Source organism: Enoplosus armatus, chromosome 19 (genome assembly GCF_043641665.1).
Source record: "Enoplosus armatus isolate fEnoArm2 chromosome 19, fEnoArm2.hap1, whole genome shotgun sequence".
In the NCBI taxonomy this organism is placed as follows: domain Eukaryota; kingdom Metazoa; phylum Chordata; class Actinopteri; order Centrarchiformes; family Enoplosidae; genus Enoplosus; species Enoplosus armatus.
The window spans coordinates 9,055,067-9,081,518 of NC_092198.1; the positions used below are offsets into that span (position 1 = coordinate 9,055,067).

Here is a 26,452-nt window from a genome sequence, read left to right on the forward strand (position 1 = left end):
GAAACGGGCGAATAAATCACCAAGAGCCTAAAAACAAGACAACAAAGTAGGCCTTACTGTTGTGGGTAATGACTTTGGATTTGATCGGAATTACTTAGTTTCATATTGGCCTATTTTGCAGTTACTTTGCGATTAGAAAACCGGGTTTTACTGACTTTTTCTTAAATGTATGAATTTGAATGAGACCTAACCTTAACGACAGTCTTAGGTTAGAAAGGTTAGAAAGTGGTGAGTGACAGAGAGAGTGCATTCAAGTACCTTTTTTATAGATCATCTTAATTCTTCATTGTGCTGGAATGAATCCAGTGCAATAAATAGTGTGAGATGTGTTAATTTTATCCAGACTGCACCAGCAGTTTTTTGATTAAGCTGCAGCTGTTGTTTGCCAGTGGACAGACCACAGTCATCTACATAATCTAGTCTACTGGTAACAAAGAGATGAAGACATTTGCCTAAGTCTTTTCCCTGTTTTTGAGAGTTTTATATCTCAGAATCATCTGTTTTTACTGATCACCTGGAGCTTCCCTCTGCTCCTTCATTATCTTTAACTTTTGTTCACCATCTCTTCCTCCTCCTTCCCTTCAGCTCCCTTCAGGTATGATTCAGAGGAAGGAGGTTGTGCTGTCTGTTCTTGGGGAGCTCCAGGAGGCCACAGAGAGCTCTGGCCTGGACTCGCTGACCAGAGTTGCCCTGGAGGTGGACCAGGTCCTCGCTCCCTTCCAGCTCCCCAGGACCCCCTGTCAGGATTTCCCAGAGTGGGAAGGCGTGGATGACACAGCTCATGGCCTGTACCCAGCTGATGCACCCATGGGTCTCCTGCCTCTAAACTGCAAGGGAGAGGGCAACGTACTGTTCGATGCAGTTAGCATGCTGTTAGTGGGCAACACTGGACTTAGCTTGGAGCTACAGGTGAGCAGTGATGGTTTATAATCTTGGTCTAAATGTATACTGTTTCCATACAGACCTTTTCTGGCTGTTTGTATGTGCACTTAATGGTTATTAATTGCATTAATATTGTCCCCCACAGGTACGGACAGTGGTAGAAATGGTGCTGTGGAAGAGATACTACCTGTCTGGGATGATCGATTCAAAAATGATGCTTCAGGCCGTTCGCTTCAGTCTCTGTGCTGAAGAGTCTGAGGACATGCTCAACCTGCCTGCAACGGTCTTGGAGGCCATCTTTGATGCAGATGTCAAAGCGTCCTGCTTCCCTGGCTCCTACGCCAACATGTGGCATGTGTATGCTCTGTCATCAGTCCTACAGTTTAACATCTACTCCATCTACCCCATGTTCAACCTCAAGATCCGACCCTATTTCAACCGTGTCATACGTCCAAGGACCTGGCCTAAAGACTCTGAGACACTAACCCTCCACATCATGTGGTCTGGTGAGCTGCAGTCGGAGTCTTTGTTCAGGCCGAATCACTTTGTGGCACTAGTCCAGACAAATGAACTCACATTCGGAAGCCCTGGTAGCGAGCAGAGGGAGTCGCCGATCAAGAGTGAGGAGCTGCTGAACCAGGACTCGCAGCTTTCTTACCCGAGTCTGAAGGACAAGTACAACATCACCAAGAGGACCTTCTACCGCTGGAAGAGGCAGACGCAGGAGCACTGCAAAAAGTCAGCAGCCAGGTACGAGGCAAAGTACTTCCTGCAGGCCTGCTACTTGGAGGGAAGGCTCATCCCCCTGCACCAGTTTAAAGAGTTTTTCCCTGAAATCTCAAGGTCTTCTTACTACAACTGGAAGCATGAGCTCCTGAAATCCGGGGGAACCTTCTCCACCTCATCGTCCACTGGAGAGATTAGTCCCGGAGAGAGCACTGAACAAGAGGCCTGGTCTTCACCAGAAGCAAAGCAGGACGAGCCTGACCACCACGACAGCGTGGCCAGCATGTTCGGCCTCAGCCTCGGCAAGCTGGATCTGGAGCGGGCCCAGAATGTTGCTCATATGCAGGAAGCTAAGCGCTGTCTGCAAAATTGCATCGCCATGAACGCCTCCCTCCCCTTCAGGATCTTCAAAAGAAATTTCCCGGGGATCTCGAGATCTACCTACTACAACTGGAGGAGGGAAGCCATGCTGTTCAACGGGGGTTACAAAGGCAGCACTGGCAGCAGTGAAGACAGCTCGGATGCAGACAAGAGCCAAAGTCCAAAAAGTCTGTCGCCAGTCCTTCTTAACACCAACCAGCATGTCGTGGCCAGAACAAGGATCTGCGGCAGAAAACACAAAAGTTTCAGGCTGGCATACATGAGCAAAAAACAGCTCCGGGATGCTGCCAAGCTACATGTCCAGAAGTCCAAATTGTCCTTGACAAAGTTCAAGCTCAAGTTCCCATCCATGTCCCCTTGTTTCTACTGGCTGTGGCGCAGCAGTCAGAACGGCAAGAAGAAGATGGTCACACAGGGTGCAGTGATCAACCTCCCTCCTTCTGAGACTCTGCAGAACACTGCTACAGAAAACAAGATAGTGGAGAGGAAGGTGGATAGTCAGCCTGTGCACCCATTTGTTGAGAGTCCTAGATATCTCCAAAGTTCCTCCATGCCCTCCTTTGACGCCCCACATTCAAAGCACCCCCTTCATGGCAAGGCACCCATCGACGAGCAGATGTTTGCGATGGATGTTGTGGCTTTGGCCAACTTCAAGGCCAAGGCCAAGCTGTTCCTGCAGCAACGCTTTGAGGAGAAATCCTTCCCCACATTTAAAGAATTCAGGTCTTATTTCCCCTTCACTCCACGCTCGACATACTACATGTGGAAGCGAGCTTTGCATCATGGGGTGTCACTGGTTCATGGGTAAATGTACCAAGCTTTTATCCCATTTAAAAAAAAAAATAAAAAAAAAAGGGGGCTTTCAGGAGCAACATAAGAGCTCCGTTGAAGAACTTCTCTGCCCCAAAAATTTCACATTCATTTCTCAGCCTTTGCATTTTGTTGTAAACATACTACCTACACATTGTTGACTTCATGTTTTCATGTTGTGAAAGACTGTTAAGTACACCGGCTTAGCATCTAAATGCATTGTGTCCTTCCTCTGCCCCACTGCCACAGCTCGGTCCTCCCTCCCGCACATTTGCACGTGTGTGAAAAGAAACTGTGTCGTTGGTCCGTTTAAACCCTGCATGTTGCCCTCCAGGCAACAGGCAGTTCAAAGCTGTTGTTTAATGGCATTTTGTTTGAAGCTGTTTCTCCTTCAGTCCCTTTTAATCCTTGCTAAGCGTTGTACTTGGGGTCCTTTAGTTTTTTGTTAATGCTTAAATGTATGCTTTTTTTTGATGCATGTGATATTGATCTGGGAGATTTCTTGTGGTTTAATCTTTTTTTTTTTATTATTTGATTGTACAGAGCTGCCAGTATTTGTTGTCAGAGATGCATTTACTCCTTTTTCAGACATCATCTGTAAACAGGGTTCCACCCCTTTTTTCATATTTCTCCTTTTGATCATTGAATGTACACACCTCTGGGATTCACCTTGTGCACCAAAGTTGTAGGTGGTTTAATGACCTACTTTTAAAATGCCTCTTTCCTCTGGTAATTAACATTTATATAAACTGTGAGTTTTGTCACACTTTGCACTAAAATAGTTCCCATTTAACTGTTGAATGTATTGTCTTAACCATCATGCACCTTTTTGGTTAAGTTTGAATTTTCCAACAATTCTATTTTTGAAAAAATGTTTACATGGTTTACTTGAAAACTAAATATAAATGAAGATATTTTATTTTTTTGTACGATCCTTCATTCCTCCATTTCAAAACTACCTATTTCCCTGTAATAATGGGGAATATTTGCCTTTATAAGCTATGTTTGTCTGCCATTTTTTTTTCAATAAATTTCTGCTATTTTTCAGTAAATTAAGTTCCAGGTCCACTTCTCTCACGTTTTGCAGACCTGCCACTGTTACAACCCTGAATAATAGATTTCAGTTTACGTTTGTACTTAGTGTATTTATTTTTCTTATTCATTACAATTGGTACTGTTGATACTGTCAGCCTGCATTATAGTCAGCCAGTAGGTAAGGAATCTGTGCTGTTAGGCTGTATATCAATAAACTATCGACCAGCATCAACCCGTTGCCTCATTCTTGCTTGAAAAGTCCTCATATCACTGGGCTATTTAACGCTGCATTTTTGAGGCTAGGTATTGTACATCACCTTAGGAAGTGGTGCTTTATCATGTCAGCTCATCAACACAGGCCATGTCTGACAAGTTGTTAAAGCCACCAGTTTTGTGCTCCGCAATGTCTATAAGCAGTCATTGTAATAAGTCGGGGCAACTGAAAAACGTCTCTGTAATTTTTCTGAATCAATTGGTCCTCCTTCCAAGTCAGTGAGCCCTTGTTCTGGCTGAAGTGATACCAATAACCCCTTTCTAAGTACTTCTAATCTTATGCCCCATCAGCTGCATCTTGATTTGATTCTCTGGTGGGATAAATTGGAAAGCTTAACACATCCCACTTTAGCGGCAGAGGTCTGCAGTAAGTTATGACCCAAAGGACACGTCAGGCCTTCCCAAGTTAATTCATGTTGAGTGTGCTGTACAAACGATAAAGCAAAAGAAAAAAAGGAGCAAAATCACTGTGTGTAACCATATCCAAATGTGCATACAAGCAGGTCAAACCAAGCCAGTGGCTAAAGAATAGAAATGAGCTCTGAGACTGGTTTTGTGGTTTTTGCTCACTGCCTTTTCTCCATTTAGCCATTGTGCTTATGCTAATGAAGGTAATGGTCCGGGGGGGGTTACAGAGAGAGGGGGGAAGGGGTTAATTGTATGCATGGGGATAGAGGTGTTTGAGATAAGGCCAAGAACATCCAAGAGTCTGGGGGAGGGCTAGAGGTGTAGAGAGAAGGAAGGGGGGATCTGTGATATAGACTCCACTGTCTTAAACTTCAGTATCAGGTGATACCAGTGACTGCACAACATATCTTATTTGAGTTTTCCAGTAATATTTATTTTAGTCTTCATTGTTTTTACCTGTTCTGTATTTGTTGTATTCCGACTGTCTATGTTTTGGGACAAAAGAAATATGTGATTATATATATAAAACCTCAGTGACTGTGAATAGTCCTGATGTTGGCCCATCAAGTCTAAGGGTCAACCAAAGCAACTCATTTTTACAGGTGAGTCAATTTGTGGAGCATGTGCAAATTCATAACAACTATATATATATATATATATATATATATATATATATATATGTTTTTTTGTTACATCATGCAGTTGAGTTCAGCCTGCACTAAACTATTTTATCAGCTTTACTACAGTGTCAGTTTTCCTTCCACATACACATCAGCAATGTCTGCTCCAGTTACAGTCAAATTCAAAGGCCTGATTTCAATTTTTTTTACATGAATATATTAGTAAGGATGAATTTATGTGATTAGAATGAGCGTACAATCAGATAAACACCATTTCCAAACGGTGTCCTCAAACAGCACTCACATGACCATATGTACATTGGGGGGTTGGGGGGGGGTCCAAAGTCCAGCAGTCTGAGTTAGTCAAATGTAAACTGGTATCTCCCAAAGTTTCTGCCTTTTTAATGGGAAATGTTCTCCCTTTATTTCCTTGCTGAGCTGTTTTGGAGGGATAATAACACCAACAAGGCATGAAGCCTTACATTAGCTTCCGCTGAACTTTGGAGCACACTTTGGCTCAAAATGCAGAGCATTAGTGGGTGGGTGTTGCTTCAGGTTACGGTAAGACATCAAATATTATGCCAAAACTGATCTCTGACTCTGAGACAGGATTTTACAACTCCAAAACGTTATCACAGTGTCAAATATGGGATAAATATTGGATCCTTTATTGCAGCCTAAACAGTAGAAATGCCTTTATGTTACAAAGAAAGTGAGCTTGCACGTATTTGATTGGCCAATGTGGCGCCTTGCTTGCGTTGCTGCAAAAGTTGAGCCTGGTTCAACTTTTTACCTGCATTGTTTTGCCAGAGCCCCCGGTGTTGACACTCCCGCTGTGCTTTATCACACAGGGCTTAAGTCAGTCTGAAGGCGTCCTTCACAGCCAGTATAGACAGGAGGAATGATTACAGCTATCAATAACTCTTTTAATGTTCATGTTCATGTACATGTGAATATTATTTTAAGACAGACTTGAATGTGAACCTATCCTTTAAATGCTTCGGATAAGTTTAGAGCTATGAAGTACATTTTTATTTATGGAACATTTAATGGCCATATGTTTGCTGAAAGTAATATGTTTTTTGTTCCACTTGAATGAGCATGACAACATTTGAGAGGCAATCAACAACATTTGAAACTTGTTTAAGTTTATTTTAAAGAGTCATGTGATCAGCGTGTGAGAATCACTGAGGTAACTGACCTTGGCATAAGCAAATATTTGATGAGTCTTAGTCTGTTTCTTTGCTTGCGGTCTGTTTGCCATCTCCGTCTTCATTACTGTATAATAGGAGGAAATCTCACTGGCACTGAGCTACTCTACATTGTTTATCTCAAAAATAGCATGAAAATAATGAGGGCTGGCAGGTGGGAGCGGAAGTCTTCAAGGATTAGCATACTGCAGTTGGTTCAGAAAGACAGAGCGATAAAGCAGAGAGGCACCTCAAGGATGCCAAATTTCCTCAGTAAACAAAACAGACCTATGAGTCTCTTTCGCCGTGTGGTTTGTTGTCAATTAGCCTCTGATAGGAGCAGTGGTATGAACTCAGAAGACCTCTGAAACTTGACCTTAGTGTTGGGGAAGTGAGGAGGAAGAGAAGTGAAAAAGCAAAGCAATTTCAGGGGACATTTTCAGATTGATACATGCACTCATAATGATTACACCTCCTCACTTCTAATTGAGCTGTGTCTAAGAGAGACATGTTTCATGCATTACCAGAAATGTACCAATCTCACATGTATTTCAGAACATTAGTTTAAGTATGTCTCATATAAGACGTGGCTCCTGTAAGTTTCTTAGTTTCAAACACATGCGTACCTACTGTATATCCAGGCATGTAGACAGTTTGTCCACTAGGTGGCAGTGGTTTGCTTCATAAGACCTTTGTAAAAAGGCTCACTTCAGGCACGCACACTTTGGTTTGGACACAAAATCAATGTGTTGCTCGGGGTGTGCAGTGGAGATTTCTCTGGTGATAACTCCATTAATAAACATAATCTAACACTGCAGCCAGTAATGCATGAACCAGATAACGTCTTGGAAACAAATTGCTTAATGTCAGATTAAACAGGACAGGAAGAAGACAAAGAAAAAGAAAAAAGAGCATCTATGAGTTCCAGTTTGGGATTATTTTGTACCAGAACACTCCGGTTTCCCTGTATTTGTTATTTTTATGGTTATTAAATGCAAACAACTCAAAGCTAGATTAATTTTAATAGTATATTTGCATCAAATGGCAGTATTTCACAGAGAGCTAGAGGTAAGATGTTAGACACAAAGCTTATTGTGAATCACATGATATGCACCAGCTCACCAAGCCACCAGGACGATTGTTCCCCTGTCTCATACACCAAACCTACATTTTGTTTTCCATCCAACAAACAAAACTTGTTTTGTGCCTCAGTAAAAATATTCTACGCCATCATATGTATTAACATTCCTTCTGCTATAACAGCAACTAAGCCTAAATATAGTGTTGTGTCATGTCCAAATAACAAATATGCAAAATGATTCATATCCACGTAGATCTATGTAGGGCAGACATAATGTTTGAGGAGCAAGTCCTTTCATGTACACATTTATATTTTTGTTTCGCCAGTGGTCTGAGAATTTCTAAAGAAACCCTCAAGTTCATCATCACAAATAATTTCCGCATTTTTGTCACCACCAGCTGGGCACTGCTTAATGTGACTCAGCATCATGTCACATTAGGTGGCACAAACAGAACACAGTACACGTAGGGTTTTGTGAGCAGAAGCAGATGCATATTTTTTACTGTGAAAAAAACAGGGCAGTCACAGAGGCACAACGTGACTCTATATTTGACTTAAAAATGAGGTTGATATGAATTCATTTCTCTCAAGGTGTGTGTGTGCCTTTGAGATAGGGTTCTGAATTGTTCATGTCAGTCGAGGAGACAAGAAGCTTTTTGAGAATTTTCCATGAATAATGTGCAATTTGTAGGCTTAATTATGCATAATGTTGTGCCTGTAAGCATGCTCAGACCTTGAAGGCATGGCAAGGAGGGTTTTATTAATGCAAACCTGGGGAGGAAAGCATTAGTTAATCCAATAAGAAAGTATTCTTTGCTCACTGCTGCCTTATATTGCTCCGATCAATTTCCTCTCACATTTGTTCACGTGATTTACTGTATGTTTGCTGTTGTTGTTGCATCCGGCAACTCCCATTTCATCTCTCAGCAAGTAAACAAACACACACATATACACACACACACACACACTACAGCTGCTGATCAGAGACCTGCACTGACAAGTAAATCAATGAGTGACAACCCCTGACTTATTTTTCCTGCGTCAATTGTTTCACTCTTTGTTTGAACTGAATCAATAGTTCTGTGATGCTTTTTTGCTGATGAATGGGCAGACAGAAAAAGTGTGTGTGTGTGTGTGTGAGAGAGAGAGAGAGAGAGAGAGAGAGAGAGAGAGAGAGACATGAGCGATCGTCAGTGTATTAACAAGAGAAGTTATTAAACTCTGATCCCAGTTGCTGCTGGTGCACCAGACCACATGTCGACAGATGATAATCGGGGCTAAAGGTCAGGCAAATAAAGGCCTTGATGGGTAATCCATGTTTGCGGTCACGTAATCCTTTGTGTATGTTTGTTTTGTGATCTTGTAAGGTTCTACCACCTGTTCCATTTTGATTCAACATGAGCTGGTGAGAGCCAGAGGCTTGATCCCTCAGTGCAACATCCAAACTGCGAGTCAGAGACCAGAACAGCCAGACTGCGAAGTTCAATAAAGTTGGATCTATAGATAAGACGGAGGAAGGAAACATATATTATCCACCTGCTCATCCATCTGTCCATCTCAAGTCTTACTAATAAGCTCTGGGGAAAACCCAGTTTGAGAGGAGTTAAGGCAAGCGGGAGACAATTGCCTATTTTTCGAACTACTTTTTGGGTGAAAAAAAACCCCCAAAAACTTTTTTTTTTGTGTAACTATAGTTTTACTTGGTTTACTTGGTTGCTATAGTTTTCATTTCTACTATGTGATTTCAGAGAAACCTCATGTGGTTACATGTCAACTGTAACTCTTTACAGTATGTTCAATCTTAATGGAATAGTTTGACATTTTGGGAAATACGCTTTCGTGTTGACAGTTAGATAAGATCAATACTAATTCCCTATCAGTCCGTTCAGTACGAAGATACAACCAGCAGCCTGTTAGCGTAGCTTAGCATAGAGACTGGAAAAAGGGGGAAACTACTAAAGCCAGGCATGAAAACCTAGCACCTCTAAAGCTAACTAATGAATATGTTGTACCTTATTCTTTAATGCATACAAAAAAGTGACTTCACTGTGAGGTTGCCAGGTTGAGACTCCAAGAAGACACTGCTCCCGGCCAAGAAATAGTTCCGCACATAACCCTCGTAAAACTACAAATAGTCATTTTTACACTGTATGGATAGAGACAAACAATGGAGATTTAACATGTTAATTAGAGAGCTTGAGAGGTGCTGATAGCTGGATTTTGTTGCTTTTGGACAAAGCCTGGCAAGCTGTTTCCAGTCTTTATGCTAAGCTAAGCTAGTCATCTCCTGGATGTAGCTTAATATTTACAGTACAGACTTGGCGTTTTTCTCAAAATATCGAACAATTGCTTTAACTTTAACTCACTTTCAGCTTCTAATGAGGCTTTTACTCTTACCTGAACACTGACTTTGATGGTTAAATATTGTTAAAAAGTCAGAGTAAGTACATGCATGCCCATTTTTTGACATGCACTTGCTCTCAGCTTCCTACAGGGCTCAGTGTAAAGGCTGAAGGCTGGATAACTCTGTTTGTCAAAATGAAGCAAAAACTATCCTCCATATCCCCTACTAATGCCCTCTTTTGATTCCCCATGTTAATAAGACAGCCTTATTAGAAACCTCAACCTTGCCAAATGAACCTCCCATAATGACCATGTGGGCTCTATTGTGAGCTGGGTGGGTGTAAGCACGGCTGTTGGTTCCCCTAATGGCTAATGTCCGGGGTTGTGATTAAAAGCACCGCGACCATGAACCATGAACTCATTTCAGCTAGAGCTATTGTCTGCAGAATGAGAAGATAAGAGCTAATTGCTAGATTTTGTTTCAGCACAAGAAAAGAAGAGCGACATACAGGGGGGAATAACTATGAAGTATAAGGACTGGAAATCAGAGTATGGCTAATAACTGGCTGTCTGCATTAGTAACTCCCGGCAAACACTTTAAATGGGAGCTTTTGCATTCGTGACAACAGAGTTTTGATTGCCAGTGTCGACACAACTTCATACATTTTAATATTACTTATTGTCCTTTTAATGGAAAGTAGAGAATGTGAAATAATCCAGAATAACACGGATTCCTTTTCTTTATGACAGCAGAGAACATGCCAGGGGAGAGTCTGATTGTCTGAACCTCCTACTCTTCACTACCTTATTATTTGATTTAGGTGCCTGCTAATATGTCTTTGCACATCTGCTCCTTAAGCATTCACCTTCTAAGAGGACTCAATTGTTCTTGGAGTATGTTTTGCACAAAGATCAAGTCCTGTAACGAGAAGGACAGATGTTTTCTGGTAGATGATAGCGATGTGTGCTGAGATCAGCCTATTTATACCAGAATACAGTCAAATTAAAAGCTTTAACGATGACAGCCCTGAAATTGTGCAGCAACATTTTAGATGAAACAAGATACTGACTTGAGTGGGATGAATCAAATCGTCCCTTGTGTCGATTTAAGTCCTTTGCTGAGTATATTAGGTTGAATTATTGCAGCTGTTTCAGTCATGCAACGTCTCAAGCTTCAGTCAGACTGCTCCGGGATTGTAATAATTAAAGAAATGTACCGAACTAAGAAGATCTTAGATGTGTGCTTGGGGAAATACATTTCATGTACAAGCTAAGCATCTACACAACTGCCCTTGTGAGAGCTTTATTCCTTCAGTGATGTGTGTGAGACTGTGTGCATGGAGGGTTTCTACTATGGTTTGCACACGTACAAGGTTATGGATTATTAATGCTCACAAAAATTTTTAATTTGATATTCCTTGAAACATAATCCATAACCAACCAACCATAAGCAATAACTGGTCCATTTTATTAACTAATTGTTCCAAGGAGATTCCAAGTCTTTTTCTGCATTGCTGATAATAAAAATAAACTGATGTATGCAACAAGACTTACAAAGTACATCTATTGCATCGACCTCATCAAAAAGTCGGAAGGTATTGCTCCTAAATGGGGAAAAAACTGAATCCATGCCTTGTTTCCTGGCATGCAATTTAGTCCTTCTTAATTAGGACATTCTCATTTAATCTGAAATCGTTACTTATTAATAGGTGGATCTACTCAATCAAGTAAAAACCACCTTTGAGGTTAAGCAACTTCGACTCATGTAGGATTTGTGCACCACAACACAGATATTAGTTTATGCAATGTGTTGTGTGATAGTCTTTTGATTTTATTGCAAAAACAAACAAAGGTAAAAGTACACAAGCAAAGGCGGAGCTAAAAGAGTGAAACACACACTCCTCTACTGTCTGTCCAGACTATTCCCATCTAACTCAGCACTGAATCTTGATTAAATATCTTGTTTGTCTAAAACATTATCTGTATATCAGTTCTTATTGTAGTGCACTGTCACTGTGCCAGCAGGCTGAAAAATTATAGATGATCTGATTTTGCAGCTCTAATAAGCATCAAGACATACTGATGAAAATGTGAGAAAATTAGCTGTACCTTACAAGTGCCCATATGGTCTGTGTGTGCGTGTGTGAGAGAGATGAGTATGATTGTGCTGGAGCAAAGGCTGGTCCCTCTCACCATGCTGAATTATAGTTGTGTCACTTCCCATCAGGTCTGTAATATTTCACACAAAGGCAGAGGAGTCCCAAATCCCTCTGTCTGAGTGCATTTGCTCATCTGCCCGCTCCAAAAGCAGAACTCTTTGATTGTATCTGGAGAATTGCACCATATTGTTTCTTAAAATCACTTAGGAGGAAAAAAGACTGAAAATAGGATTCCTGTTAGTTAGGATACCTGCTGAGCACATGAAGTATTCGTCTATACAGAGATCAAGGTAATGTGGATTCATTGTGGTATTGTAATTGTGTTGCAAAGAGGAAGAATAAGAGAAAGAAAAGATGGTGTATGTGGCTGATACAGAGGCTGGAGCTGCTGGGTTTGCTGCATCAGCATCAGTGTAGAGTTCCATTAACTTCCTGTACTGCACACCTCACATTGGGATTAAAATAGGGCAAAGCTCATGGTCACTCAACCAAAAAAGTTCAAGGTTCAAGGCTCAGCTTTGTAGTCATACAATACAGGACTGCACAGTGAAATTCAATTGTACCCCCCTCCATGCTGCACACACAGAAAATGTATATAATACTATAATATAAAAACTGATGTTATTCTCCTTTTCCAAACAGTGTTGGATTCACCAAACCATTTAGGTTCATGTTTCAAACTATACTTCTGCCACAAGATGCCACAGAATGAGGAGGTGTTCACTGCTTTGCCTCATCTAATCTATCTAGAGTCTATCAAGAGGGTGGTGTCATTTTTAGCCTTTCCAAAACCCAAAATACAAGAGCAAACATATAAGGATTGGACACCGTGTGTATCTATTCTAATGTAAGCTGCATGCTGTTAGCAATGCATAACTAGCCTACTACCTACAGCAGTAACTGAGAGTTACTTCCAAGGAGCACTAATACTCAGACTTTCATTACTTTGTCAGGTTACAGGTTACGTACAGTTACATGTCCCCACTCTGTATCTTATAGGATTAACTACCTGTAAGAATGTAAGATTTGTGCTCTTTTATTTTCTATGAAAGATAATAAAAGATGTAACAATAACTATTTCTGGACAGTAATTTACCATAAAACAACATATTTTATTGTGTAGATTAGGGTTATAATAAATACACATGTAATTACGTTAACCGTAACTGACTGTCGTATCACTGGCTCGACCCGAGCACCACTGGTACTCTTGATGAGAAATGTGGTCTCGCTATAGACAGTAAACAAGAAAATTGCAATTTTCCTGGCCTCCCGACTGCTGCCCAGATTGTAGGCCAGTGTACAAACATACACAGTGAGGTGGATTTAATGCCGGTTGCAGAATGATAGCAGACAGCTCAAAGGGTGGGCAAATAGATTTCATTGAATTGATCTTGAAATAGATTTGAAACAAACTGAACCAACCAAGGAAGTCACACCCAAGGATCCTTCGGTTTTTCAGTTTACCTTTCTGCTGATGTTTGCTTTTGCACACAAAGATGACCGCCTGATATTTGAGGCCAAGAGTAAATAAAGTGAATTTTATGTACCATCAAAGTATGTAGAAAACCATAGCATGGACAAATGTTTTTCATTTGAGAACAATATTATATTTAACCTGTTGAATTTGCAGCACTGTATTTTTTACAGCTACATCCAAAGCAATCATGTCTGCCTTTCTTTGGGCTGAAAATCAATTACTGGTTTTCTATATAAGTACAGTCACTATAGCTCCAGGTGAAGAGGAGAGAACATTGAAGAGGTGGGCGTCACTTTGTTTTCATTAACTGTAAATTAAATGGCATTTTCCCTGCAGGCTGGAACTTCAATCTGTCCTGATTTATTAGCTTTGGAAACAAACTCTGAGAGCCATGCAACAGATGACCAACCGATCCCCTGGGCCAGGTCCTTCATTTGAAGCAAGCGCTGCGCTGTGCTATGTGTCCAATCTCCACGTCAGGAGAATATTGACTGCATTACTCATTATCAACCAAGAGTGTCTCTGCTGGTAAACTCACACTCAATGAAGTCAGCTATCAAACGCAATACTCAGGAGGATGTCTGGCCACAAGGAGATGATCCCAGCGCAATCATACATCTCTCTCTGTCTCTCTTCCTCTGTCTTCAATAATCTGTCTCTGTCTCTCTCTTTAGATTTGCAGGCGGATTGTGTTACCATTGGAAAGAGCCGGGTTAGCGGTTTCTCCCTTCTTTCCAGTCTTTGTGCTAAGCTAAGCTAACCGGTTGCTGGCTGTAGCCTTATATTTACCGTACACACTCGAAAGTAAATGAGCGTACATGCCAAAATGTTGAAGTATTGCTTTAAGCAATGTGATAATTAGCAAAAAAAAAAATTAGTACTACTTTTTAAATTTAGTACTGTATTGTAAACTTTTCTCTGCCTTTCAAAAGTCTTTTCTAAAATCCCTTTGTTCAGCTTTTAATAAAGACACACAAACAAATTTAGAGTCTGATCCTTAATGGGATGTAATACATCTGTTGCCTGTACTTATAACCTGATTTCCCCACAGAAATCATTGAACATTTATCTTGCCTCGTCTTTTACCTGTTGAACTAAATAAGCACTCAAAGTCTGGGAAGTGTGCCATGAAGCGCTCTTAGGAATTTCAAACATAAAAACAGGGTAAAGTTTTCTTTCATCCAGTTTGTTTTCTGTCTCATGACTATGCCTATCTGGTGTCTTTGTTTACACAGAGAAAGTATGATTTATTTGTGCTGCCTATCCACCAAGGCATCGTCGTCTTCCAAACAAAAACGGGGAGGAACAAAGAAATGGCTTGAGATAAAAAAGGGAAAAACAGTAATTACTTTGGCTGTCAAATGAGTCTTCAAAATTTTTTCAGCGCCCCAAAGTCTGAACTTCAAAGAACTATCAGATTCCAGTGTCTGTACTACGAGATGCAAAGCGCTGTGAATAGCATCCTTCAAATGTCACTGAGGAGGGTGACGAGAGACATACATACAAAGCTGTAGAGAGCATCAAAAGGGAAGAGCAGCACTTGAATGGTAAAGGAGTCTATTGTTACAATCTGAGCTACAATACAGGCCATCACAGTGCCTCCTCGCGAGTAAACCAAACAACCAAAAGGAATACAAGAATGTGTGTAAGATAAGCAGGAGGATCTCTTCCTCATCCATCCCACAAGGCCTCTCTTCAGCCCTCTCATGGCAAAAAAATGGGAAGAGTTTTGGAAATGTTCCCATCTTCCTCCATTTATAGTGATGCTTTCTGATATCCCAGGAAAGCAACTTGGCCTGAACTGGTGTTCGGTGTGGGGAATATTCCTGCCATCGCCCGTGAGCAAGTCAATGGCAGCGCTTGGGGACCAACTTCTAGTCCAGATGAGAAGTTGTTTCTCAGCTGCCCACTGATCCTAAATATGACAATACATACACATTAGTGTATTTGACCTACTGTAACTATTTAGGTTGCAAACTAAAAATCTCCCAGACATCACATTCAAAAACCACTCCATCAAATTCAATAGTATTTCAAATAATGACCCTGGTCTCATTTATGTAATTGCAGGAGGAATGTATTTCAAATGCTAGATTTTGATTCACCCTGAGGGCCATGATTCAAGCCCAAACATATGATAATTGAAGGTTTCCGTACATGCTGGGCCACATACACATGACAACCGTTCTTCCCCCATTACCCTAAAGGTGCATAAGTACAGGTACTTATGGAGACGACTGTCAGTTTAGTTTAGAATAGAAAACCTCAATTACCATTATGCATGATGTTGCATTGTGAATTCAATGGAGGCTGTACAAAGCAAATAACCACTACAGGTCATCCTTGTAAACTCTTGAGCATTTAGGGAGCTGATTCAAGGACGTATTTCTTTCCAAATTGGCTTCAGCTGTTTCATCCAATTATTGCATGTACCCGTTGTGGAAGCATGCAGTAAACAATGGGTAATCATGCACCCAAACCTCCAATGCATAAATAATCACATGACAACTCGTTAAATGTGGCTTTGTACCCCTCTCCAAAAGTTGGGCGCGTTCCATGAAAACTATTTGACACAATGGCCCCTGAAAAACCCACTTGAGCCCACTCCTCTGGTGGCGGTTTAGAAAACATAGTTCATCGACCTCTTGGAGAAGAGGTAGGCTCCAAATTCAAGAGACACTTGAATATTCCACCTCCCCAATTTGTCCAGTCAGTGGAAATTGACTGACATTAGGAAGCTGCAGCACCTTTTTCCCTGAATTGTTTGAGCTCCAGCTGTGGAGCACTTAAAGATATGATGAAGCAATTTGTTTAATGCAGATTGCCAACAGCTGGAAACACTTTTAGCATAGGAAATAGCAATAATGTTGGTCCAGCCTTTCACTGCAGAAGACCAAGGACGGGTAATACAATTTAGAATCTGAATATGAAAATGCTTGGAAAATGTAAATGTTGCAAGTTTCCAATCAACTGCTCACATAACAATCAGCAATGGACTGTCATTTGCATACATTTGTCAGTTATATTACATGCCTGATTAATGTTTCAAAATACATAGTTATTTCTATAGTGTGTATATCGGGTCTACAGTTGGTCTTTAATAGAGGAATCCTAATGAGAGAGAGATGCATGGATTCATATGTTCTCTGGCCTCTATAGAACTGGACAAAAAGTAAACGCTGGACTAAAGTAAACACCCCAAGAGTCTGGATCCTGATCTGAAATTAGGTCTGTGTTTTCACTTTCAGATGGCGGAAGCTGGGTGGGGCATGGAGGTAAATTGATCCCAGATTTTGATGGAAAAGTCCTCTGTTGCTCAAGGGGATCAATCCAATGTCGCCTTTTGAAGATATAGCAATGCTGTTTAGCATTCAAAAAGCAGCTCCCTCTGAGAGAACAGAGGAGTGCAAATAAGAGTGAACGGTTCATTTCTATGCCCCCATGGTAACACAAATGCACCCTATCAAAAAATCCCAGACAAAGGCACAGCGAGAGGGCCTCAGGCGTCAATACCTGTCCCTAAACCTGAACCAAGAGAGCGCTGTCTGCCCGTCTAATTGGCAATCAATCTACACACACACAGAAATCTTGAAGACCTTCCTTTCCTTCTTTCCTCGCTCCTGCGTATGATTGTATTTGGATGGCGAATGTAGGATAGAGGCACTGCATAAGCAACGAGGGCATTATTAAAACTGACTCGTGTTGGATAATTAGCGTCACATTGTTTTGACATAAACAAGTCAATATGACATGCTGCTCTCAGCTATGTCAATGCACTTTGTCAGCCACATCAAAAGAATGGCACAGATTGTAAAATGCTCATGTGACATTTGGCATTCATCTGATAACACAATGTTATACATCAAGCAGCGGGTTGAGGAGAAGCTGCTGAAAGTTTAGTTGCCCCAAATTTCAACCAGATACTTTATAAGCATCAACAGTGAATGTGTATTTCCTGTCATGATGAAATGTGAGATAAATAACACAACTTTAATTTTATGATCTTGCTGCCACTAATACGTCCCCCCACCCCCCATTTCCAGCATTAAAAGTGGGATGCTAAGCCTTTATCACCCCTCTCTGGAAGGAGGCGAGCTTAGCGGAGCCACACACCTGCAGTGGAGTGAGGGGCCCCCAGAAGCAGGGCTTAGGAGCAGCACGCTGCCTCTGCCCTAAAGCCAGGACGGTATTGATGCTAATGGAGTTGGGGCAGCCCCGCAGCCCGCCACCTGTATAATCTCCTCTAATACTCTCACCACCCGCGGCTGTTTACTTTTCCATTTGCCTGAGTTATTCTTCTGCACATCCATCATGTTCGTGAGAAGTTGCTTTCTGCAGCCACTCGTAGAGTCTGGAAATTCCAGCTACTGACACCGTCGAAGAACTGATTGTATTTTATGAGAGAGAAAGAGAGAGGGAGGATAAACTCCATACATGATTATGCATTTCTATGAGTGTGTGTGCCCGTCAGTGTTGCCACGTGCCAAAAATCTAATAATCAAATGACACAGCTATTGTACTTTAAAGTTCACCAAAATGACTTCAGCGTCAGTACTTTTTAATGCAGACTACAGGACACACTATTCCTCCTAATGTGTCAGCCAACAGGCAACAGTTATAAAACAAACAAAACCTGAGGAGAATCACACCAAATGATTTAGGAAATCCTGTGAAACACAGTCACAAAAGGTTTAATGGATGTTGTCAGTGGCCACAGTGAGTAAGGATCATTTATGCCAGTTCCAGGGTCAGCTTTTCATAATTCAGGGTTTTGTTACAGCAGCTATGATCGTCATCTTTATATTAAAACTGGGTTGCTTGTACTGATGAACTCGCAGAGAATTATCACCTGAATCTACAGTTAGCCTCAGCTGTACAGAGCTTTATTTTGTTTTTTAAGTTAAGTTGTTGTCCCACAATTTTAATATTTTAGTTCAGTCTCACCGCTCTCATAGCATCGTTTTTCAGCCACAACGGGCCGATGTTTTCAGCTCTAAAGACTCACTGTATGCTGCCTGCCCAGCATCAAATGGCAGACGCAGTTAGGAGCTAGCTGGTGAACATAGTGGAGCATTTAGTAGCTTAAGAGAAAGACATTTCCCTCAGGATATTTTGAAGAGCAAAACAGAGCTAAAAGAAGAGTGAATGTTTGACAGGTGGTCAGAGACTCGACTCCAAATGAATGCTCATGTTGCGCCATAACTGCTGGATGTGTAAATAAGCAATTGTCATGTAATGTCATTGTAAATTGAACATCTTTGGGTGTTTAATGTTGTTCAGATACAACAAGTCATTTAAAGACGTCACGTTGGACTTTGAAATTACGATCAGTATTTTTCACCATTTTCAGAATTTTAAAACATAATCAACAGATTAATTCATTCAGCCCTAGTTTTTAAGTTATCACATGTGAAAGTTTCTGCATGTGTGTATTGTTTGAGCCTAAATTTTGGCTCCTGTTTGTAGCTGCTATAGTTTGTAGGAGCCAGGTGAATGATGTGATGAAATGAGCCAGATACTGTTTATTACCCAATGGGCAGACCAGGAGCTGTTCCCCACTCCAAGGTCCACTGTTATTGCGGTCTGTTGTTTAACAGTCAATAGAGCAGGTAAGTGGCAGTGACTTGATGTTGTGGCACAAGCTTCGCACAATCTCAGCTGAGCTACACAATGGCCAATATCCTCTACACACTTCTCTCCTCGCCGAGCCTGGGCCCATATGTGTGGCACACTCTTGTGGCAATTACCCAGACAAAAAATGTGCTCACAACTGAGTTGAAAGGATTACTTTCTACAATAACTCAAGGCTTGGCTGTTAACACATCATCCCGCAGAGTCCAAGAAAAGTCCGTAATCGAGCCAAGGAGACTAAATGATCTGTCCCTAAAACTTCTGTTGTAAAATTTAATGCAGTAATGAGACCCATAGTTGGTGGCTTTTGGCTAACTAGCGCACATGTGGGACCTGTTTGGTAAACAGACCTGTCTTTGGAGAGATAAGAGAACGTGGGTGGCTCAGGGAGGAAGGAAACACAACAAGAAAGGATTTTAATGCTGTACCGCCAATGTCTGGGCTAACCTGTCTGAGGTACAAGTAACGCAAACTAAGAACAACTTGATCCTTAGAATTGTTTGGTGTTTCATATACTTTCACTCAAGAAAAATATCCACTGCTCTGCACTTCTACACCTCTGCTAACCCTGTTTGTCTCCAAGCTTTCAAACTGCTGCTGGAGAATCGGTGTGAGAGAGAATTGCCTCCTCCCTGGATGAACTGGTTTTCTCTTATCTTCATCAAAGAAGTAACACATCTAAAGTTTGAGTTCTACAGCAATCAAAATGGACTCACTGCACATAAAAAAGCCTGTTAGCACAGGGGAGACCAGTGTTTGGAGATGGGCTTTGGTCTTTAGAGCAGGATCACTGTCTGCTGCAGTGGATGAGCAGTCTGCCACACTGTTAGTGGCACCTGGTAGGTTGGAGGTTCAGAACTCACGTGCAGAAGAGAACATGCAATACTAAATACATTTCAGGAATTTGACTAAGTTCGCTTCAGTAACAAGAAAAATGATAAACCTTAAAATAAAAGAAAAATCAGCAGCTACAACTACATGATTCTGGCACAAGAAGAAGAATAAACTATTCAAACAACAATGTAATGTACTTTCTAAGTAATACCCCTTTCAGACTGATGTAACCCAGGATTAACTGCTGTTTGATGGCAATGAGTGGGTTAGCAAACAATATCCAACCTAGCTTTAATGTGGATCTTTGATAGAAAAGTGTGGACATGATTTTCTTTACTAAAGTGAGGGTCATTGTACAGGGTTTACTACAGGCTGATTCCAGGACTGGCAGCAACTTCTAACCCTGAAAAACATACATTTGGCTGTACTCAACTGCAGGAATCCATCACCATTGTTTTGGAATGCTGTAAAGATAAGGGATCACTTTAGTAATCTCTTAACTTCACATCCTGAGAGGGGCTCGACAATCCATCCAATAGACATTTCACTCAAAACTACAAAAGTGAACGTCATGGTGGCGCTAGAGGAAAAGTGAGAGGATCACCAAAGTCATTGTCACCTGGGAGCCATGGAAATCTGAGACCACTTCAAACCAGTGAGAGGAGCAGACAAAAACACAAATACAGAAATCTCTAATGTGAAATAACCAAAACTGTTCTAACTTTTCAGATTATTTAGTATTCATGTAGGAAGCCAACTCTCATAGTAAGAAGCTAATTGAAAATATAATTTTTGTTTGCCTTTAATGTTCCACTTTACACTTTGCCTGGATCACCATATTAAATTGCTAATGCAGATATTTATTCTTATATATTTAGTGACTTTCATGCAAATTAAGTACCGTGAATTTAAATATTGCTGTGGGCACTAATAATTAACTAAAACGTGGTGACTACATTTAACAAATCCATGCATGCAAAGTCCGATATGTGGCTGTCATTTAGCAGAGATGTGCATAGAACTGTGTACGTGGACACCTGCGACATGAATGATGAATGAAACGGTATTTGTATCCTGAGAAGGCATTTACTTCCTTAGCAATGATGTCAGTGGTGCCAACAGTTCTCAACGCCTGCATGTGCCTCACACGCCCCGTAGACCACTGAGCTGGCTATGCTGATGGCAAATGTGGAGGTAGTGGCCCCGCTGGGATTATGATGGCTGCGTTTTTGATTATTATTTAATGACATTATAATTACATTTTGGTGTCAATGTGTCTCAGTAATTGTCCCAGCGGCTTTCAAAGTATATGGCTGAAGGAGTGCTCAGAGAGACGGGAGAGCTGCGCTGAATAATCAGAATTAGGATGTGTGAGTAATTGAATACAGGAAGTTATTTTCTGCAGGTAGTCTTAATTTGTCTTATCATCAAATAAAATTCCTCTTTCTGCAGATGTATCAGTTTAAGTGGAGCTCTCATTAAGTTTGAATAGGTGGCAGACTTTGTTCAGACTGGAGAGCAGGACAATGGCTTATTGTCTGAAACTAGAAGTATGTGATGTTGTCTTTTATAAACAAGGAATAATTTTCTGTTTCTGTTGTTTGTGTATGGGGATTATCTGAGGAAATCTGTAATTTGGCTCTGTTAAAGTGTGCACCTGAAAATTTGCCAAAAACAAAAGCCACTAATTATGTTAGACACTCTCCCATTAACTGAAATAACCTTTGTCATCCCTCACTGTATCGAAGTTAGCTGATTACAGGCAATGATTTACCTTTTACAAATCCTTACAATAGCATTCAGTAAAATGTTGTTAGTCCATTTGGGTAAGAAACAAAAATGAAGAAAAGCTTGCAGAGGACATGCAAGCTCCTCAGGGAAAGTGCTAACAACTAGTTAGCGGCTGTGCAGCAGTATGTCAAAACCTCTGCTTACATGGCAGCTGTCGGTACTGACAGACAGAAAACAATATGGCTTGAGATTTGCGGTGTCCTGCTGCGGTTTAGGTTATCCATCACATGTTGAGAGTTGTGTGTGGATGGAGAGGTTGTTGACCCTTCCACTCTGACACTAAATCCATGGCTGAGATTACTGGCTTCCGATATCAGGCCCTGCTGAGCCACAGCGGAAGATTGCACATAAATCTCTGTGAGAAAATAATAAAGGGCTTGTTCTTCTCATCTCAAAGCTTTTCATCTTAGCCCTAGAAAAACACCCACACAATAACACAGCTGCACTGACACTCACGCATGCTTACATGCACAGAATCAAGCACCACCATCACTCGTGTACACAGACACACCTACAGTCACACATATACAAACCGCACACAAAAAAAGGTATCGATTGGATTTTATAAATTGAAGAATACTGAAGGAGGGATTGTGAGAGGACAAATAAAACCTAACCACACATCCATGAAGAGATTAAATATGTATGAATTTTTGTTAAGGTGTTGCAGAAAACACTTTTAATTCTGAGGGGCCCCAGAGGCATCATTTCAGTGTTGTTGAGTGCACAGATGACAAGTGGCTCTGAAGATGAGCTGGTTACCAAAGCGCATCCTCACAAATGACTGTAGTACGTGTGTCTTCCAACTGTGGGGATGATGTATGAATAGCCTGAGCTAAAGTTGATGCTGAGTACACTGCCATATCACAGCTGTGCTCAGGATCACAGGCTCACTCACACACTCACACACACACACGCAAAGCTGGCCAATGTGTGCCACCTGCACCCACATGGATCACACATCACAGCTGCACTCTTCACACACACAAGCCCACATGTGCAAAGTTCACACATGGATGCTCTCACATACAAACGCACACATTTATGTAAATGGAGGCTGTGAAAGGGCAACCAGTGGTGAAATTGCATTCCCGCGATTTCTTTCTCTGCATTTAATTGTTATTGTCAAATGAGGCACTCGAAAGTTTCAAAACATGGTATATGTTATATGTTAAGCTCATGAAAAACCACATGTTGACATGCATCCACGTTATATCGTTTTCTGCATGTGTTGCTGACAGTAATATGCTGGGTACTTAAATGTAATGCACATTCATGCAATGCATAACAGCTTCCACATCTACCTATGCAAACATATATCACATGTCACTGTCCATACAGACACAAACATGTTAACATTCTTGGAATAACTAATGTTGGAATAGACCAATTGGATGTTAAACCTGCATTAGCTGATTTCTTGGCCACTTGGGGGCAGCAGAACTGTAAACACAAAATGACCACCTGTTAAAATATGGCTAATGTGATAGCAAACAGTTGCCGATTTACACATCCAGCTGACACGTAGCAACATTATCATTCATTTGGAATTGTGTTTCTGAACCAGTAAGTATTTCATATGTACAAATGACACAGTAAATGTCACTCTAAAACACTGTATTATATTATCCTAGACACATTAGTCAATCAATGTGCGTGACTTCGACTAATATGTTCAATCTGCTGAATATTTTCTCGATTAATCAATTAATACATTTCTCTAATAAATATAAGAAACTAGTAAGAAATAGTGAAAAAGCCCAAGATGATGTCTTCAAATTACTTGTTTTGTCTGACCAACAGTCTAAAACCCAGAGATAACCAACTTTCTACTACATAAGTCAAAGAAAAGCATCAAGTCCTCACAATTGAGAAACTTGAACTGTAGAATATTTATCATTGTTGCTTGAGAAATTACTTATCAAAATAGCTGCTATCATTTTCTGTAGATGGACTAATTGATTTATAAACTAATATTTTGTGTTTTAATTGCAATCAAAGAAAGGCAAGCTCATCAAGGATTGACTGATAAATAAATGCATACATCAGCATACACGTAAACATATGCAATCAAAAGCATATAACATAGAATGTTTTGAGACTTCCTGCTTGTCATACAAATGCTGTGATAATGTGTGTTTAATACCAATACACACAATGCGCTGAGAGTTTTTACTAAGCTTTATGTAGGTGGGAGTCAATCTGCTTTCCTGAAGCTTCTGTTCCAATCTATTTAATATCCGGGAGGGCATGGAAAATGTGACATTTTGCTACTTCTAAAATGAAGGGAGCCTATTATAACAGCAGCATATCCAAATGAAATGTGCGTGCTCACACAGGTGTTAATAAATACAAGTATGTATTAACATTTATCTGTGCGTGAGTGTGTGTAAGCCCTACGTGTCCACATATCGGCTTGTGTATGTTTTGAAACATCAACAGCCACCTCATCGCTACCTTCTAGCCCTCATATATATATGAGTTGGTCTATTGGGATCCCACAGAGTCAACAGAGCCAGACAGACCTCCATGCTGTGTGTCTGTCTGCCTGCTAATCCTCTCCCTTCCAATCCCTCCTTCCGAGTTAGATATCAAGCAAATGAAATGAACACACATCCCCAGTCGATGGGCTTCCATTTGAAAGCATGAGGCATTAATGCGAGGCCCTTCTGCACTCCTCCCACACTCTAAAGCTGAGGAGAGAGAAGAAGGGGGGGGGGGAATGACAAGGCGGAACTCCCATGGGCTGCTACTCAAATGATAGATTTGTAGAGAAAGCGCTTCATGCTAGGCAGAAGCATAAGGATACATTTCATCACCAAAGAAATGTGTCAAAGTGCTTTACACCCCAAATATGATCCCTGCTGTTTCTTAAATAATAGAAGACCTCCGTAAGGCTTGAATTCCCTCCTGATAATGAAGCATGAAAGAATACTCAAATGCAATTATTTGGAAATGGCATTAAATTCACAGTGACTAGGAACATAAAAAATGCAAGATTTTTTTTGCCAATAGTATCCAGCATCGCTGTATTTAGCCATGACATTATTTGACACATACTGCCTCATGTAAAATGTATACTGCATGTTTCAAATGACCACCTGCCAACCCAAAATGCAGGTAAAATGAATTAGTCTTCTCACACTGTCTGCAAACTTAGTGGGTCCTGAATCGAATTCTATAACCCCTTTCTTCATTGCATCGCCCAAAAGAGTTGGTTGAGGTGTCAAGGAGGAGCGTGACGGAAACAGCTCACCAAATAGAGAAGAGACAGCTTCTATTGGAAAATAATTATGTCCTTGAAGTTAAGGATGGCACCGTGCAACACCACAAATACCAGTATGAAGCCAAATGCAAATGATGTGTCTGTAGGCTGAATTTGTGGAAATAAGACTGAATGTCCGGTCACATGTATTTCATTGCTTAATGATGCACGTTCCCTTCATTCCTTCCAGTTAATGGGTTACAAGCAACAGATTCACCACTCGAGCAATAAACCTGACATGTGCTTTCTCTTTTCTGCATTCTTTGCTGCCATCAGTTGGAGTAAGAAGCAGGCTGATTGAGCCCTTTTGCCCAAAACCCCTGAACTCCTCACAGATGCTAGCTTCTGATGTCATCAAGCTGTCAGCGGGAACTGACACATCTGACGTTTGTTTCCCACTCAGCAATAAACTTTGGCTGACTTGGACGACCACAACCTTGGCATTGAATATAATTCAAGGTTGTGCAGAATCGTCCAATATCGACTTACTTGTTTGGGTTGTGCGCCTCAGTGCCTTTTTCTCTCCAACCCATGCTGGAAGAAATGCACCACTTTTGTCGTGTGTGTACTTTGGCATGTTGTGTAGAACATACCGCATCCCTAGAAGAGCTCACAGCAGCTGTTAGTCTATACAAACAACAGCCCGTACGTTGGCTGTGTGAAGGCTTTGCATAGCCAGGAGGGAGGGCTTTCTGCCAAGAGTATGGCAACTTTAGGGACTTTGTTCAATGCAACAGCGATAGGAGACATCTGTGTGGCAGCGTCTTGGTCTTTGTCTTGCTCTCTAATCTGTTACTATCTGATGAAATTTAATGGATCTTTCTGAGGGTGCACGATAAACTGTGGCACTGCAGACATGAAGAGGATATTTCTAAACTGCTAGATTGCCCCAGCTTTAATCTAATTAGCTGGTGGGTAGAAAGTCAGGTGTGGTGGTTTATCCCTGATTGGACATGCCCAGAGGACAGGAACATGCAAAATAAGATCTCTTCTTTGTCCAGCCTATTTCTCCTAGACACAACTGAGCTCAATTTAACATTAACATGAGCTTTTGATCAATTTCTCATAGTTCTTAAATTCAGCTCCTCTCTCAGGCCGATCCTAATTTAAGATCTTAAAATGTTCTTTTCTTTATTTGTCTGAAATAATCAGCCCCCGAGATAACAGTAAAGTCCAAAAGAAATCTTGATTGGCTCATAAATGAGCCTGCACAAATATCAGAAATTTGTCTCAAATTCAAGTCTCAACTCTGTGTATTTTATTTGTTCTCAGAGTTGCCTCACTTCTATCAAAAACATGTCTCTCATTGATTTGACACAAATACATTTCAAATGCCTTCTAAAGAAGAGCATTATTTGGACATGGACAGGGTCATTTTTCTTCGATTGATGTATTCTTTTGCCCCTCATTTCCCCTAAAGCGGGGGTTGGGAGAAACAGCTTAGGATTCAGTAATCTCCAAATAAGAAGATGATTTATTTTTATGGCAAAGAAAAGACTATTGTGAGCAGCAAAGTGTTCCTCTGGGTGGGGTCACTTTGGGT

At 40.9% G+C, this 26,452-nt stretch overlaps 1 protein-coding gene across 1 annotated transcript; it reads left to right on the forward strand.

The window, feature by feature from the left end:
- The first annotated feature begins 597 nt into the window (after positions 1 to 597).
- Positions 598 to 2,797, forward strand: vrtn (vertebrae development associated). The gene is made up of 2 exons (XM_070926425.1): positions 598 to 909; positions 1,028 to 2,797. Exons 1-2 carry the CDS (start codon positions 598 to 600, stop codon positions 2,795 to 2,797), a joined length of 2,082 nt encoding a protein of 693 aa, XP_070782526.1.
- The last annotated feature ends 23,655 nt before the right edge of the window (positions 2,798 to 26,452 follow it).